Source organism: Bombyx mori, chromosome 16 (assembly GCF_030269925.1).
Source record: "Bombyx mori chromosome 16, ASM3026992v2".
NCBI lineage: Eukaryota > Metazoa > Arthropoda > Insecta > Lepidoptera > Bombycidae > Bombyx > Bombyx mori.
Genome location: NC_085122.1, coordinates 11684731 through 11702344, shown reverse-complemented (window position 1 = coordinate 11702344; position 17614 = coordinate 11684731). Strand labels below are relative to the sequence as shown.

The 17614-nt window shown below is 38.5% G+C and overlaps 1 protein-coding gene across 3 annotated transcripts in view; it reads left to right on the top strand.

The window, feature by feature from the left end:
- The window catches only part of LOC101740626 (uncharacterized), a 209655-nt gene that overhangs the window by 144586 nt on the left and 47455 nt on the right, over positions 1–17614 (top strand). For all 3 annotated transcript variants that reach the window (XM_038016229.2, XM_062673105.1, XM_062673106.1), the window contains exons 5-7: positions 1538–1645; positions 2283–2423; positions 14223–14375. In XM_038016229.2, coding sequence (XP_037872157.1) covers positions 1538–1645; positions 2283–2423; positions 14223–14375 — 402 coding nt within the window. The remainder of the gene's footprint in view (positions 1–1537; positions 1646–2282; positions 2424–14222; positions 14376–17614) is intronic.

Here is a 17614-nt window from a genome sequence, read left to right as displayed (position 1 = left end):
TTTTAAGGGTGAGGCAGCCGTTGTAACTATACCTGAGACTTTAGAACACATATCTCAAAGTGAGTGGCGGCATTTACGTTGTAGATGTCTATGAGCTCCGGTAACCACTTAAAGCCAGGTGGGCCGTGAGCTCGTCCACCCACCTAAGCAATAAAACAATAATATAAAAAAGTCTAAGTGCACTGCTAAGACAAGAATCGCAATTAAAATTCCAATTAAATCGAAACACAATATAACAGCCAATTATATAGCGTCAAGGTAACGTCTAAGAAAAACAAAATGTCCCATTCGTTACGTACTAATTCGTTTGTTTTCCTCCAAACGAGGGTACTTAATTTATGGAATAAACAGGAGATGAAGATCTGAACGTTATTTCATTACCAAATCCGGGTCGATCAATATAAGATTAAAACTGCCTTGTTACAATTTGATTATTTGAGTCCACATCACCGCAGTAGATCACGGTTTGGAAAATAGTACGTGAATACTTATTTGATAATTCAAGGTTTTTATTTGTTATAGAGTATCATAGTTATAGGCCTGATGCCAATTGGACAGAACCGAATAGATGGAAACTGTAACTCAATAGAGAAAGCACCTATCTAAGAGACTAAAATCAAATAAAATGGGCATAACACGCGGTCTCAGAATTTTAAAAATAATATATAGCCGTAACACAATGAACACTTCGTTCTATCTTTTCAGATATAAGGTTATGTGAACTCAATCTAAACATGAAGCCTTATGCCCTATCCGTAGAAAATAATTATTGTATACAATATTTTTAAATACATTGGCGCATTCTTTCAAAAGTTTTAACACAACAAGATTTTTAAAGTATAATTCAGTAGAAAGCTGTTGAAGTAGCCGATGCGAGCTCACCGCACACAAAAAATTGCGATCTCGTATATAAATAAGCTGATGAAAATACTATAGATAGGAAAATAGAAATGGGCCTGGTCCCATACTTGCATCATTTCCTAAAGACTATCAGAACAGCAAAATACCAACACTAAATATTAGGCAACGTTAATTATTTGAACTCAATAGTGGTCCCCCGGTATTCAACTATAATTTATTGAAATTATAAGTTTACACTATTATGATTCTATTGTATACTTCTATAATCACAGATTTCACCTAGACTCCACTTTAGGCAAATATTAATAAATGTAAACAATATTTAATCTATTCTCAATTTGACCACCGACTATAAGCAATAAGAAAAGTTTGACAATAAACAAATAGTATGCATGCATGTGTGTATTAAATATATGGTAGTGTGTGTAATGTTTTTTTATTGATTTAATGTATTTTTTAAGCATAATTTAAAAATATATTAACATTGTGCACTCCTTCTCTACTTTCTCTATAAGTGTGCGAAATGTCATACTCCTCCGACCGCGAAATTTTCGAAAAAAAAGGGTTAAAAAAATTTTTGTTCGCGTATTAATATATATAGATTACACATAGTTTCGTCGTAATTAAAGACAAAAGTGAAATATCCCATCTGGTCTTAATGACAGGTATTTTTCAGATAATGTGTCACACTTTTTGGGTATCCTGCGACTGCATTAGCGACGTGGTCTTCGCCCTCGATCTGATTGTCCAGCTAAGAACTGGGTACCTCGAGCAAGGACTTATGGTAAGCATTTATCTTTTACATTCTTCTTCTTCTTCTTTCAGCCCACAGACGTGCACTGCTAGCCATAGACCTCCCCCAAGCCTTACCACAACGATCGGTCCTGCTTTATTATTATGTTCTCTAAATTATTATTATATTATGTTATCTAAATTTTAATGGCGACCAATACCGAAAGATCTTTTGAATTATGCCCACCATTCACACCCTGCCTTTTTCTGCTGCAACGTAGTTTCGGTTTGAAATATAAAACAGCTAACGGCATTAGCCTTGTGGTATCATACCAGATGATTGGTACCGTAAATTCACACATGAATCAAATAAAAATAACTTTGTCTTATTCGACTTATTATTATTGTTACTGTCCGTAGAAAATAAACACCTAAAACTAATCCTATAAAAATAAAAACCTAAAATTCTTTTTGTAAAATCAGCCTTCTTTGGAAAAGGCAGTCCTTTACTAGCATCAATGGAGGATGGGAAGACTAAGTCGAAAAATAATGTAAAACTGGGATAAATTCTGGGTAAACAGCGACAGTAACTCATGGATATGCAATCCTGTATATTTTGATAAACAACCATACAGATAAAACTATGATTACGAAAGATCCTTGGAATTGTATTAGAATATAATTTACAGGTGTATGATTCTCTGAAGTTAGCCAAGCACTACCTGGCCTCGCGCCCGTTCCTTCTGGACATCGCAGCGCTGATACCCTTGGATCTGTTCCAGTTGAAGATCGGCACCAACCCAATCATCCGCTTCCCCCGATTCCTCAAGGTGAATTGGCATAGTGCCAAATTGATATCTTGACATTTCGACATGACAATTTCAATTTTTTTTAGAATAACAATATGCAATACCTCTATGATCCATGCTGTACATAGTATACAAATTTGAGTTAGTTGCGTTACGCTTTCAAACCGAACTGCTCAACCAATAATCATCAAATTTGGAATACCAGGTGTCAAGGCTTAGAAAAAAAGTATTAAGTTTTTTCTAAAATTTACTTGAGCTAAGCCTCAGATACTACTACTACAATTAAGTTGTGATAGCTTGCACTCCAATGGTCAAGCAAGGGATATTTCTCACACAATTAGCGACAGTCTGCGCTTAGCTTAGTGTGTATTTACAGTATCATTGTTCAAGGAAAGACTAACAATCCTTGAGAATTAGGTTTCACCATAATAATAAGACTATCTAAGTATTTCCGATCAATAAATCAGTGTGCATCATTTTCCCTGTTGATGGCTATAACAAAATTCCAAGCAGTAAATACAGCGTAACCAGCAGGCATGCGAAATTCAGAACCAATTTACGGACCAGGATTTACGACATATAAACAAGGATAAAATTGTTATCCAATAGTCGCGGCTTAGTTTGTATAAGGTGAAGTTGGGGTAACCCAAGACAAAGAGTTGAGGGAAAATCAGGCACATGATTTTGTCTAAAATCACATTAGAATGTTGGAAATGGGCTACTACAAAGGATTAAATTTTTAAACTTAAAGCAAGCAATTACACAGACAACAACGAACTCGCCTGTAAGATCTGTCTGCAAACAAAGTCAGTACTTCCAAGGATTATATCCAAACTAATTAAATCAGATCACAATAAGTAAACAAAACTTTTGTTTTCACTCAAACAGAACACCTATTGTAAACATAAACAAAGCCTTCCTTATACAACCTGGTTAGTCTAATTAAAACTACAGTTGAATCTACCGTTTTCTGTTCTTACGCCTTCGTTACAGGAGTTATCATTATTATTTTATTGTTTCTGAGGTTTCAAATATTTTACAGTTTTCGCGGTCGATGTAATTAAATAAATAAAATATATATAATAAATAAATATTTTAATAAAAATCACGCCACGTTAACTGGTCCCGTGATAAGTTCGTAAATAACTTGTGTTACAGGTACCAGATAACGGAAATAAATGTAAGATTTTTATTATACACATACGTATATTTAATATTTAATATACATCCATAACCCTGGAAAAGACATTTATATTTATCATACAAATATCTTCTTTTGGCGGGATTCGAACCCGCGACCCCCTTGTGTAGTGACCATGTCACTTACCACTACACCAGACGGACGTTTAAAACTTATTATTTTATTGTTACTGAGGTTTCAAATATATTACAGTTTTCGCGGTCGATATAATTAAAACTATTTTAAAGGTCTAATCGTACGTTCAATCATTTCATTTTATAATTTTCAACGTATCGAAAGGATCGTAGTTTCGACGGATCTTTAAATAAATAAAAATATACTTTTTTTTTTTGGGAAGCTCAAGGCTACCGTCACTATAATAAATAGAACTAATGTTTTATTCGACAAAATATTTTGGATTGGGCTAACTATCGTATATTTTTCTACAAGTATGGTTTTTTCAAATTCACGATCTTTTACTTGGAAAAAACTAACGATATTTTGAGATCCAGGAGCTTGATTAACTTGAGTTTTCGTTTTCTAAGAGGCTGCCGGGTTAATTCGAACCACATTTTAAATATTTTTTTTCCTACCTATGCTGATAGCCTTTAGAGACTATTTCAGCTTACCCTAGCGTGTGTAGGTGAGCTCACGGGGCTCAAACCGGAGAGTTGCTAACACTGACCCTAGCAAGAGCAGTGCTTCGCAGAATCTACCACCGGATCGGAAACGCGGCCCACTGAGAAGATCCGGCGAGAAACTCGGTGGGCTGTGTCTGTGGGTTAATTCGCTCGTCGAGCCCTTCGTCGCAAGCGACGGGTTCGACGAGGACGGTGACCGGCATTTTAATTATCTGACGATATACAATTATGATATAAGGTATGTAACTGACATAGCCCGAAGGATTACAAGATTGTAGTGGCAATAAGCAGGACACATTGCTTGTAGAACAGATGGCCGGTGTTGTCGCTGCCATTGAAAAGTCCTCGAATGGCGACCATGTACCAAAAAAACAGCATGGATAGGCCTCCCACGAAAAAAATATGCAAATAACGGACCTTATAATCCAAATACCAAAAAGACCTTTTTTTTTTTTTTTAACGCTGGGGAATCCATTTACGGATACCCGGTCGAGGGGGGTAACGGACCGGGTTATGTCGGACTCCGGCGCCTCCTGAGAGGAAGAAGGGGAGAAGAGAAGAGCCGAGGTCCTTCACCTCCCCCAATTTCTCACAGGAGACTACGCCTTGAAAAAGGCGCGCGAAGCACTTGCCCCGCAGAACGACTACCGACTAAACCCCATCGAGCCCCACCACTCCGACTCCACGAAACCCACGGTACCGCACAGTGCGCGCCGAAGGCTCGCCGTCGCCGGTACCCATCCTGTTAATAGGACGGCACTCCATCCCCGGGAAAATCCCGCAGGACGTCGTCTCGGAGACACACCGTGAGCGGTGCACAGGAGCCACCTTGCGCCGCCTCACCACCGGACCAACAGCCGAGTACCGGGCACCCCCGCACCCGGCACCCGACAGCCCCTACGGGAGATGAACGGGACCTTCGCGCCCGTGCCGCCCACTCCGCCTTCTTCGCTGTGAAGCCGAAGAGGGATCCCACTCCCTTTCGCGCTCCTCAGCCTCACGGAACGCCATGACCAGGTCGCAAAACCTGGTCATGGCCTCCCAAGAATTCTGGTCCTCTAGCATGCGGGCGATGACAGCCCGCAAGGAGAGGTCTCTCCCCAGCACCGCGATGAGGTCTCGCCGCGAGCGCTCCCAACGCGGGCACGCTTCGAGTGCGTGCTGAGCGTCATCGTCCGGATGCCCGCACTGGTGGCAACCCGGATGTGGCTCTCTCCTGCAGACCTTCCACAGGTACCTCCCGAAGCAACCATACCCCGAGAGGACCTGCGTTAAGTGGAAGGAGAGCACGCCGTGTCGTCTATCTGACCATGCCTCCAGCACGGGCACCAGGGCCTCGAGGGTGCGTCGGCGAGTGACTGAAGTTTGGCCAAGCTCCTCCAGCAACCGCTCCCTCCACTTGGCGTACGCCAAAATAGCAAAAAGACCTGTACTAATAAATGGAAAATAATCACTCAATTATTATTTTATTTATTTATTTGGGAAACCAACAGTACAATACAAATATAATATTTTTAAAACAGCTAAAACAATAACCAAACATGTGTCTACGCTCAAAATCACATATAAGTAAAAAGTGAACAGAGAAGAGAAATTTAGAACTTTAAGTAACAAAAAAACAAAAGCAACACAATACGCACATATTATGTACATCAACTTACACTATAAAACTATAATACTCATAGGACTAAATCACCTTATAAATATTCCAAAATAGCTTTTCTATATGCTACAAGTGACAGTTTTCTGTGTCATAAACCCGACCCCTCGGATAGCGGATAGCGCAGTCTTGCATACTTAACTATGCTCACATCCAAATGTGGCAGGAAAATTATATTGAAACTAGCCATACTCGCCCGCTTCGCTGGGTATTTAAAATTAAGATTATTATTTATTTTCATTATTATTAGCGAGTCCAACACTCATATAAATATTAGCTTACCATTAAGTACATGTATTTTCTACATGGATACCAAGTTTCAAGTCAATCGGATGCATGGTTCAGTAGTTATAATGGACCATCCTTAAAAACTACTGTATATTTATATATTAGTAGTATGGATAAACATTTGTTTCGGCTTCAAATAGTTCAATGAAATTTAAATGCTTTTTAATTCGCTCAGAACTTTCTTCGAAGAAATATCTATTAGGCTTCGCTTTTAACAATGTACACTTGACGTTTCTCCCCTTTGTGCCGAGGTCTCTAGCGATCTTTCTTAATCAATTCGATTAGAATCTTACAAGGAGCATTTCGTAAACGACTTGAGTTTTGTGTATTAGTCATGTATAAAATTGTTTTTTTTTTGTCCAAATTTAAGGCTTCAGAGATACCTCTTGTTGTGGAGGCGTGCAGGAATTCACCAGACTTTCTTTAAATTAGCTTATCGTCAACATAATTACCCTAAAATATGTTTATTTATAATAGAAATAATAGAATAATTTGTTGGCTTTCACACAGATTTAGCTTATTTATAGTTTAGTTATTGTTTACGATTACGTAAAGTATAAAAAGTGGTATTTTCAAATTTTGAATCAACAGTCGTACTAATAGAACTAATTAGAAAATAATTAGAGCAAAAATAAACTAATACAATACCTATAAAATAAACTGTATAGTTTTGACCTAGCGTGTAATTTAAAAAAAACGTGTGGCACTCAGGAACTGCCGCGGTAAAGCTATTTTATAGCATTTTTTATCAACTTATGCAATTATAATTAGACAATGATAATTTAATATTAAAACAATAATAAAATAAGACCACGCTATATTAAACATTAATAAAAGCAAAACCTTAACTGTCCCCTTCACACTCATAAGCTAGACCGCGTAAGAGAGAGATGGGCAGACTTTTCATGTTGCGCATGCAGTGTCACGTCACGCCACGCGCTTATTCACAAACACTACACAAGCGCAACTTGTGAATGTGTTCAACGCGAGCTACATGGTAGGCGGAGTGAGGGGTGTAAGGTTTTTTTCGTTACGGAATTTGATGATTCGGTCGCCGCGCTCAAGGCCCGCGTTAAAATCTATGCAATAGCTTAAAAATAATATATGTTTTTCTACTTTTGTACTTTCGAATATCTGCATCATTAAGCTACGTTGTAAAGCTATATCTTTGACATGAACACGTCGAAATGTACTGAGCATTTTAAAGATCGCGTAATAGTGTAGTCCGATCTCTTTGAGGACTCAAGCGGATCTGATTTCAAACGAGTTGATTCACAAACGTAATGACAAAACATGAAAGTTATTCGAACAGATCTTTTGACTTCTGAAATCTCAGTGCAGTTTTTTTAGTCTAACAATACAATTTCTAGATATTCAAATCGAAGCTTAAGTTACACTTTTTATCTCCTTTAAAGACAGACGAGCATATGGTCCGTTTGATGACGATTGGTTGTTGACGTCAGCCATGCCACAGTTAAAGCCAAGCCGCTGCCCACCTTCTTCAAATGAGGCTTGTCGAGACTTAACGGTAGGCATCGGCTTGACTCTGCCCCTGGCATGCTGACGTCCATGGGCGACGGATAATTAGATAGGTACAATATAAACTTCTAAAAGTTCAATTGTTTTTTATTTATTTATTATTTCATTTATTCATTTATTTATTTATTTAGTCATCACTGTCTAATCTCATGTGTGTTACGAGCAGTAGGCAACCCGCCCCTCATCCTGCGCCTCCTAAGGCGCGGCCTACTAGTTCCGCGCGCACTAGTCTTATAAGTCTTTTAAAAATAAATAGATTCATTCTCAGTATCATCGAATTCGTCAATTCCTCTTTCCCATAGTTTACTAGGTATTCCGGCGCTTAAGATTAAGATCGAAGAGCGAAATCGACATAATAAGTTGAGTGCGCCGCGTAGGGCACCGATGACCTACAATGGCATTCAACGTGTTAAACAAAATCAGAAATAATGACACTTAAATACATATGTAATAAGAATTCTGACATATTATCTCGAAATAGGTGACTGCATTCTCGTCGTATAGTCCATAGTCGTTGTCTGTCATTACTGCGAATCTGCGCCACTTTGAGAAGGTGGCACGACATGAAAACTCTCTTGTCGTGGCCGCTGGAAACTACATACCCGATCCTGTAGACCGAATGGTAAATAGTCGACGTCGCCCAAAACACGTCATTACGGATCCTCCCGATCCATTAACGGTGTTTTTAGTACCACAAGCACCGGTCACCATCCTCGTCAAACCCGTCGCTTGCGACGAAGGGCTCGGCGAGCGAATTAACCCATAGACACAGCCCACTGAGTTTCTCGCCGGATCTTCTCAGTGGGTCGCGATTCCGAACCGGTGGTAGATTCTGCGAAGCACTGCTCTTGCTAGGGCCAGTGTTAGCAACGCCTCCTGGTTTGAGCCCCGGGAGCTCACCCACACGTTAGGGTTACGCTGACATAGCCTCTCAAGGCTATAAGCTCAGGTAGGGCAAAAAACTGCGTATTGAAAAATATGAACCGGTTTTTTCATTTAAATCGAAAATGGTAATAAATAAATAAATAAATAAATATTTACTAACAATCACGCCACGTTAACTGGTCCCGTGATAAGTTCGTAAAGAACTTGTGTTACAGGTACCAGATAGCGGAAATAAATGTAAGATTTTTATTATACACATACATATATTTAATATACATCCATAACCCTGAAAAAGACATTTATATTTATCATACAAATATCTTCCCTTGGCGGGATTCGAACCCGCGACCCCCTTGTGTAGTGACCATGTCACTTACCACTACACCAGACGGTCGTTGAATGGTGGTCTGTAATTAGCCTGAAAGCCACAATGTGCTTGAATGCAGTTGAGAAGAGTACGTCGGTTAGTACATTTACCTAAATACACAATAAATCAAACCGTAATGTGTCTTCGATTATTTAATATTTTAGACAAAGGTACGCATAAGTTAACACACATTATTTTTCTACAAATTAATTCTGTAATTTTATGCATTACTTATTAATGAAATGGAACGGGGCTTCCTTGTAATTGTCGCTCTGGCTAAAATATTACTGTCTTGTAAATATTCGTCTATCGTTTTAACGGTACTATTAGGAAAACTATTCTAGAGTATATAGACCGCGGTTATACAAATTATCAAATTAACCAAACAAAAAATGCACCGAAAAATATACCAAGAAGGAACAAACTACTGGTGGTAGGACCTCTTGTGAGTTCGCGCGGCTAGGTACCTTGCCTATTTCTGCCGTAAAGCAGTAATGCGTTTCGGTTTGAAGGGCGGGGCAGCCGTTGTAACTATACTGAGACCTTAGAACTTATGTCTCAAGGTGGGTGGCGCATTTACGTTGTAGATGTCTACGGGCTCCAGTAACCACTTAACAACAAGTGGGCTGTGAGCTCGTCCACCCATCTAAGCAATAAAAATATGGACATGCTAAGATACTTCTTTATATGTTACCGGATGTAACCACATAAAACCTCATAGCGAATTGTTGAGAACTATTCCAGGACTATCCACTAAACCTTCCACTGACAATATAACGTTTAAAAGTTAAATTTAGCGACCGAATTTCTGTGGCTCTCTTCTATTGTTCGTAAAGGCTCTCATTCAAAGCGTTAAAATTATATTAAATGCTCGAGTTAATTCTCGCACCGAGTGTTTCATCTATACCTAGTCAGGTCATAAATTCTGTCACATGTTTAATGGAAAATAATTGAAACAAGTTTATTCATTATGTAACCATTCATATACCAAAATGAACTTAACAAAACATAGATTCTTATGACACTAAAGTTTATTCAAAATGACCTCCGTGATTTTGAATACAGGCCTTCAATCTGCGCGGCCAGTCGTCTATCGCAGCACGAACGAGGTCCATGTCAATATCGGCGGCTGCCTTAATCAAGGATGTCTTGAGTGACTCCAAATTGGGATGAGGCTTTGAGCACGCCTTTTCCTCCAAGTGTTGCCATATCTTGTAATCTAACGGATTCAAATCTGGACTGGAGGAGGGCCAGTCTTCGTGCCGGATGAAGTCGATTTCACGCGCCGCCAGCCAGTCTTGTGTGCTCTTCGCTCTATGAGCTGGCGCCGAATCTTGTTGGAATACCCAGTGCCTGTTATTGAACATGGTATGAGAAACAGTTTCCAAAAGGTTCGTCAGGACTGTATTTTGATACACAACTGCATTCGTTTTTACACCTTTCTCACAAAAATGTACCTCTGTTAAGCCCCAATAAGAAACTCCCAACCATACCATGAGCGAGGATGGAAAATGACCTCGTTGGACACGCGGAATACGGTTGCTCGCTTCTTCACTACTGTGTGCATACACCTTATAATTTTGTTTGTTGTAGCTCTCTTCTACGGTAAAAATTTTTTCATCCGAAAAAATAATTTCCCGATATTTTTTTCCCGCATACCGCTTCAACAAAGCGCGGCATCTCTTCAGTCTCAGGTCCATTAGACGAGCATTCAAACGATGTCCTGTTTTTCTTCGATATGCCCGATGCCCTAAGTCTTCATTTAACACCCTTTTCACCGTGGTTCTACTTAACCCCATCTGAAGGGCCAACAGTTTCTGCTTACGTTTGGGATTTATTTGAATTCGCGCCTTCACAGCTTTTATCACTGCTGGAGTCCTAACAGACCGAGGGCGACCACTTCTTGACCTGTCATCTACACTAGAGTCTTCATTGTATCGTTTGATGGTACGATAAACGAATCTTTTGGTTATATTCAAATTTTTCAGTATGTTAAAAATTTGAATTGGCGCGTAACCGCAACGATGCAACGCAATAACTGCAACACGGTCTTATTTCAACGTCCACTCCATATTTAAAAATGAGTAAAATTTTAAAAGTATACCTTTTTATTTTCATGAACAATTCGAAATTCGAATTCAATAAACTTTTTTGTGGCCAGCATTCTAAAAGAAAAGTTTTTACTGTGTGACAATACTTATGACCTGACTAGGTACTTCTATACTATATAATATTATAATTATAAAGAGGAAAGATGTGTTTGTTTTTTTTTTTTTTTTTTTTTTTATTGCCTAGATGTGTGGACGAGCTCGCAGTCCACCTGGTGTTAAGTGGTTACTGGAACCCATAGACATCTACAACGTAAATGCGCCACACACCTTGAGATATAAGTTCTAAGGTCTCAGTGTAGTTACAACGGCTGCTCCACCCTTCAAACCGAAACGCATTACTGCTTCACGGCAGAAATAGGCGGGGCGGTGGTACCCACCCGTGCGGACTCACAAGAGGTCCTACCACCAGTAATTACGCAAATTATAATTTTGCGGGTTTGATTTTAATTACACGATGTTATTCCTTCACCGTGGAAGTCAATCGTGAACATTTGTTGAGTACGTATTTCATTAGAAAAATTGGTACCCGCCTGCGGGATTCGAACACCGATGCATCGCTTCAACACGAATGCACCGGACGTCTTATCCTTTAGGCCACGACGACTTGTTTGTTTGTATTAAATAGGCTCCGAAACTACTGAACCGATTTGAAAAATTCTTACACTGTTTGGAAGCTACATTATTCCAGAGTGACATAGGCTATAATCATTTTTGAAAAAAATTAAGGATCCTTACTAAAACTCCAATAATGTAACCCAAGGTGAAAAAAAAAACCTAAAATATTCTTTACATCGCGTGCCCTGCGAAAACTATTGATGATAGAATAAAATAATGTAGTACGACTTTATAGAACACATTATTATTTACAAAAAGTGTCACGACAGCATATGTCTAACTATTATAGTTATGCCGCAATAAGAGTTCTTTTATTTAAAAAAATAAAACAACGTCAGATATCGGAGAGCTTTCAAATATTCACGATATAATGGCGGGAGTCTCACAGGGTACTGTCCTGGGACCCGTCTTGTACACCATATATACTGCTGACCTTCCTGAAACACAAGGCGTTACCACAGCTACATTTGCGGACGACACAGCACTACTTGCAAGCAGCACGGACCCAGCTGTTGCCTCTGCTACCTTGCAGAACAACCTTGACAAAGTGACTGAATGGCTCCAGAAATGGCGAATAAAGGCTAATACTACAAAATCCGTCCACATAACATTTACACGTAGGAAAGGAAGCTGCGCATCGGTAAAAATGTGCGATATCACCCTGCCACAATGTGATACAGTCAGATACCTCGGTATGCACCTGGACAAAAGACTGACATGGAAAAAACACATCCAATCAAAACGAGATGAGCTAAACATGCGGTTCAAAAACATTTACTGGCTGATGGCACGTAACTCGAAGCTTTCCACGGACAATAAGCTCCTAATCTACAAAATGATCCTGAAGCCAATATGGACGTATGGATTGCAACTGTGGGGAAGTGCATGCGACTCCAGTTTAAATATCATGCAAAGAATGCAGAATGGCATCTTAAGAACCATAGCAAACGTACCATGGTTTGTGACAAACACTGAGATCCATGAAGCCATGAACATGAGAACTGTTAAGGAAGAGATAAGGTTGACAGGGACTAAGTACAGAACTCGGCTGGAAAACCACCCAAATACCCTAGCTAATGCGTTTACAAAAGTCAGTTACATCAAACGACTGAAACGTCATGATATACAGGGAGTTGGTGACAGATGGTGATCAATGAGGAGTCTCCTGGTGAGGAGCCTCTTCGACGCGATAGCACACGCAACGGATCTGCTCATAGTCCAAGACAGATCACAGAGGCAAAAAAAAAAAAGATATCGTTGAAATTTTTGTTAAAGACCCGAGCGGAGCCGGAGCGGGCCGCCAGTGCTGAATAAAAGCAAACAGAAAAAAAACTACTTAAATAGTAATTTTCAGAAGTATCCTATAAAAAATTCTTTATTGACTTCGTTAATATTGTTCACTGCAATTTATGCTGTATAGTATCGGCATTAAATGGCACCACTAAAACTCTTATTCATTGAAAAATCAGCAACTGCGATCTCTGAATATTAGTCCAGTCATTATAGGGAATGACCTCCGAAAATTGACATACCCCATATATTACCACATAAAAACTTGTATTTTGGCATCTTATAACCGTTCTCGAAATTCACATATAATTGGATGATCGCAAGTTTTAAAGTGAGGGGTCAAACGTCAAAGGTCACAAACATTCTTAATTACATGGCCAGGTAAGTGATATTAAATAAATTGACACTTAACTAAAAATAGATAATTAACTAAAAAAAATTAATTTAATCTAAAATTTAATAAAAAATGATAATTATATGCTTAACAATAAATTATAACCTTTATATTACGAGTTTTTGATCGAGACTACCAGTTGACGTCAGATAATTCTCTGACCGCGCACTCTACGCCCTCTATCTCGAAAACAATTCAAGGTATGAAAAAATGTTAAATAAAAAAGTTGTAGAGAATTTAATTCTCTACAATATTGATAATAAATACAAATAGCGTAAAACCCATAGAAAAAGATGTTGTGACCTTTGACCCCTGACTTTAAAATTTGCGACCATCCAACTATATGTGAATTTTGAGGACTGTTCTAGGATGTCAAAATACAAGTTTTTTCATGGTAATATACTGGATATGCACCTAATTTGGCCTAAAATGACTGGACTATATTATACCAGCACAACACGATCGCTAACCGCATTTACCAACTCATTTCTGTTGCGAGGCCATCATATTTTCCCGTTTAAGCACCTTTAAGAATCAATCAGCCTTTTTTTATTGCTTAAATGGGTGGACGGGCTCACAGCTCACCTGCTGTTAAGTAGTTACTGGAGGCCATAGACATTTATAACGTAAATACGTCACCCACCTTGAGATATAAGCTGTAAGGTCTCAGTATAGTTACAACGGCTGCCCCGCCCTTCAAACCGAAACGCATGACTGCTTCACGGCAGAAATAGGCAAGGTGGCACCTACCCGTGCGGACTCACAAGAGGTCCTACCACCAGTGTAGTGAATGGAGAAGTATCTTTGGTGTAAGAATGATTAAGTCACCTAGTCCACTCTCTCATCCCAGGTTTACAGAGCTGTGAGCTGCTACTACATGGTCGAATCCAGGACGGTCTATCCGAACTTCTGGCGCGTAATCAACCTCATCCACATACTGCTGATCCTGGCGCATTGGTTCGGGTGCTTCTATTTCTTGCTGTCCGAAGCCGAGGGATTCCAGGTATGGACTTTTAAATAATCTTCTATTTTCTATATATATAACAATGAATTGCTGTTCGTTAGTCTCGCTAAAGCTCGAGAACGGCTGGACCGATTTGGCTAATTTTGGTCTTGAATTATTTGTGGAAGTTTAATGTCGTGTTTTTTTTTCTGTCATTTCATTATTTCCGGCATTTCGATGTTTCGCTTTTTTACAGTTTTCCTGGTCACGGACAAACTGCACGATTAAACTGTAATAGTAATAGTTTTAGATTAGACCCGCGAAAACCAAACAAAATACCGTATAGGGAGGGTTAGTTTTATCATAAAATAATTAAGTCGTCGTGGCCTAAAGGATAAGACGTCCGGTGCATTCGTATCTTGTGATGCACCGGTGTTCGAATCCCGCAGGCGGGGTACCCATTTTTCTAATGAAATACGTACTCAACGAATGTTCACAATTGACTTCCACGATGAAGGAATAACATCGTGTAATAAAAATCAAACTCGCAAAATTATAATTTGCGTAATTACTGGGTCTAACCAGTATATTCTTACCTTCTTCTTGTGATTCCGCACGGGTAGGTCCACCACCCGCCTATTTCTGCCGTGAAGCAGTAATGCGTTTCGGTTTGAAGGGTGAGGCAGTAGCTGTAACTATACTGAGACATTAGAACTCATATCTCAAGGTGGGAAGCGACACGTTGTAAATGTCTATGGGCTCCGGTAACCACTTAACACCAGGTGGGCTGTGAGCTCGTCCACCCATTTAAGCAATAAATAAAATGCGGGCAACACAGACAGCCAACAAAACATGAAATCAAAAGAAGACATAATATGAAAAAGGCCTTTTAAAAGCATTTCGGACTCTGAGGGTTTAACGATCACCGCATTTGCTTCATTTTCATGTTCCCGCCCGAAAAAAAAAAAATATGATAATTTAAATTGACGTCGTTTGTACGTTACAGCGAAATGTCTTTTGTGTTTTAAAGTGTTTTTTTTTTTCATAGTCAAGTCTTGTATAATGGGCTTCGTCCGGTCATGAACGCTTTGAGCGGATAACAATCATGACTTAAACGGAAAAAAAAATCAAACCATAAAAGGCTGTTTGGTACAAATAATAATTTATAATTTTTACTGTGTATACATACGATGCTTTTTCAATTACAAAAAAAAAACACAATTACATTCGCGACACAAAATAAAGAGTCGTATCTGAAGAGGAGTAAAGAAAGTATCGCTTACAGATTAATCATCTTATTTCCTCCATCTTTCAATTCTCTTGGGTAAAAGTCCTCTTGATTTGTTTTATTGCTTAGTTGGGTGGACGAGCCCACCTGGTGTTAAGTGGTAACTGGAGCCCATAGACATATACAACGTAAATGCCACCCACCTTGAGATATAAGTTCTAATATCTCAGTATAGTTACAGCGGCTGCCCCACCCTTCAGACCGAAACGCATAACTGGTTCACGGCAGAAATAGGCAGGGTGGTGGTACCTACCCTTGCGGACTCACAAGAGGTCATACCACCAGTAATTACACAAATTATAATTTTGCGGGTTTGATTTTTATTACACGATGTTATTCCTTCACCGTGGAAGTCAATTGTGAACATTTGTGGAGTACGTATTTCATTAGAAAAATTGGTAGGTAGGTACCCGTCTGCGGAATTCGAACACCGGTGCATCGCTATGTCCGAATGCACCGGACGTCTTATCCTTTAGGTCACGACGACTTGATTCTTGTACTTGTCTATTACTGCAGTTCGTTCTTCAAGACACAGACACATATTCCAAATATCAATATAGATCACACAAGAAAAAAAAACCTACATCACATCTGCGATTTTAATACAGAGCCACCGATGACTTTATTTTAACTTAATTTCAACAATTATTACTGTTTTACTTGTTAAATTTGAATTTCAAAGTATGTTTTCATTAGGTACTCTTTGTTTTTTTATTATTGTATTCCATCTTCGAGCCGATGAATTGGCAATGTTATGTACGCCATTATTGTCACATGCATCAGGCCATAAATGAAATAGTTTATGTTATTTTCAATGTTAAATGTTTTTGATCTGGCAGTACTTTTTTAAATAAAAAAAAATAAAAAAATACAATGGCGTAAGCACTTTTTTAATAATCTCGAAAAGATAAGCGGAAGAATGTAACTCCAACAAACTACTTCAATAAGGTCCAAACCCGCAAGGAATTCACATAAAATTGATAAGACTTCCCCGGAGAGTTCCAAATGCGTTATCCACAACTTCCGCACTATGCGTTCGTTCAAATGATCTGTGACATTGCCATTTTTCATAACCCCATAGTGATGCGAAACATTTCATTGCTGAATTAATTTAGTATATTGCTCAATTTCCACGAGTCGCTGACGTAAATAATAAAACTTTCACAGTTTTCATTATGTACATTATCACAAACTATCTGAATATATTGTTTAAAAAAAAATTTAACGTTATAAAAGCATTTGATTTAATATTGTTTAATTTTATGTTTCAATCTTATTAATGGCTGAAGTAATATTTAGAAATGGATGAATAACATGGTAATGAAATCGATGAATATCATGTTTTTAGTGTGTTTGATCACCAGGGTCCATAGGAGAAACCAGTGAAACAATCCCTATTCTTTGGCCCTTTTTCATTGTCATTACTTTTTTAATCGATAATTTTGGATCATAAACAACTTTTTATATATTGCGTGATGATTTAAATACAAATAAGTATGAATTTCAAAAATGAAACATATTATACTAGTGCCGTAAAAGAGTTAAATTGAAAAATCAGTTAAAAAATGGCTTTATTTACTTTTTATTTTAAACTAGCTGACCCGGCACCGAACTTCGTAGTGCCTCAATCGATTAATAAAATACCTAAACTTTTCTATAAAATAAACTAAAAACAAACAAAAGGAATCCGTCCGACGGGGGACACATCGAAGGAATAACAAAATTCTTATTTTTATTTAATTCCGAGCATTTTCATATTTATCTCTTTTAAACCTTCTATGGACTTTCACTAATAATTCAAGACCAAAATTAGCCAAATCGGTCCAGCCGTTCTCGAGTTTTAGCGAGACTGCCGAACAGCAATTCATTTTTATAACTATATATATAGATAGGTAATGGTATCATCGTAAAATTGCAACGTTCGTGTAAAAATATCTCTCGAAGCACACCACTATACATAGGGGTTGGTAACGTTTTGTTCTATGAACGAAATTCGTAGTTTTATGCCAAG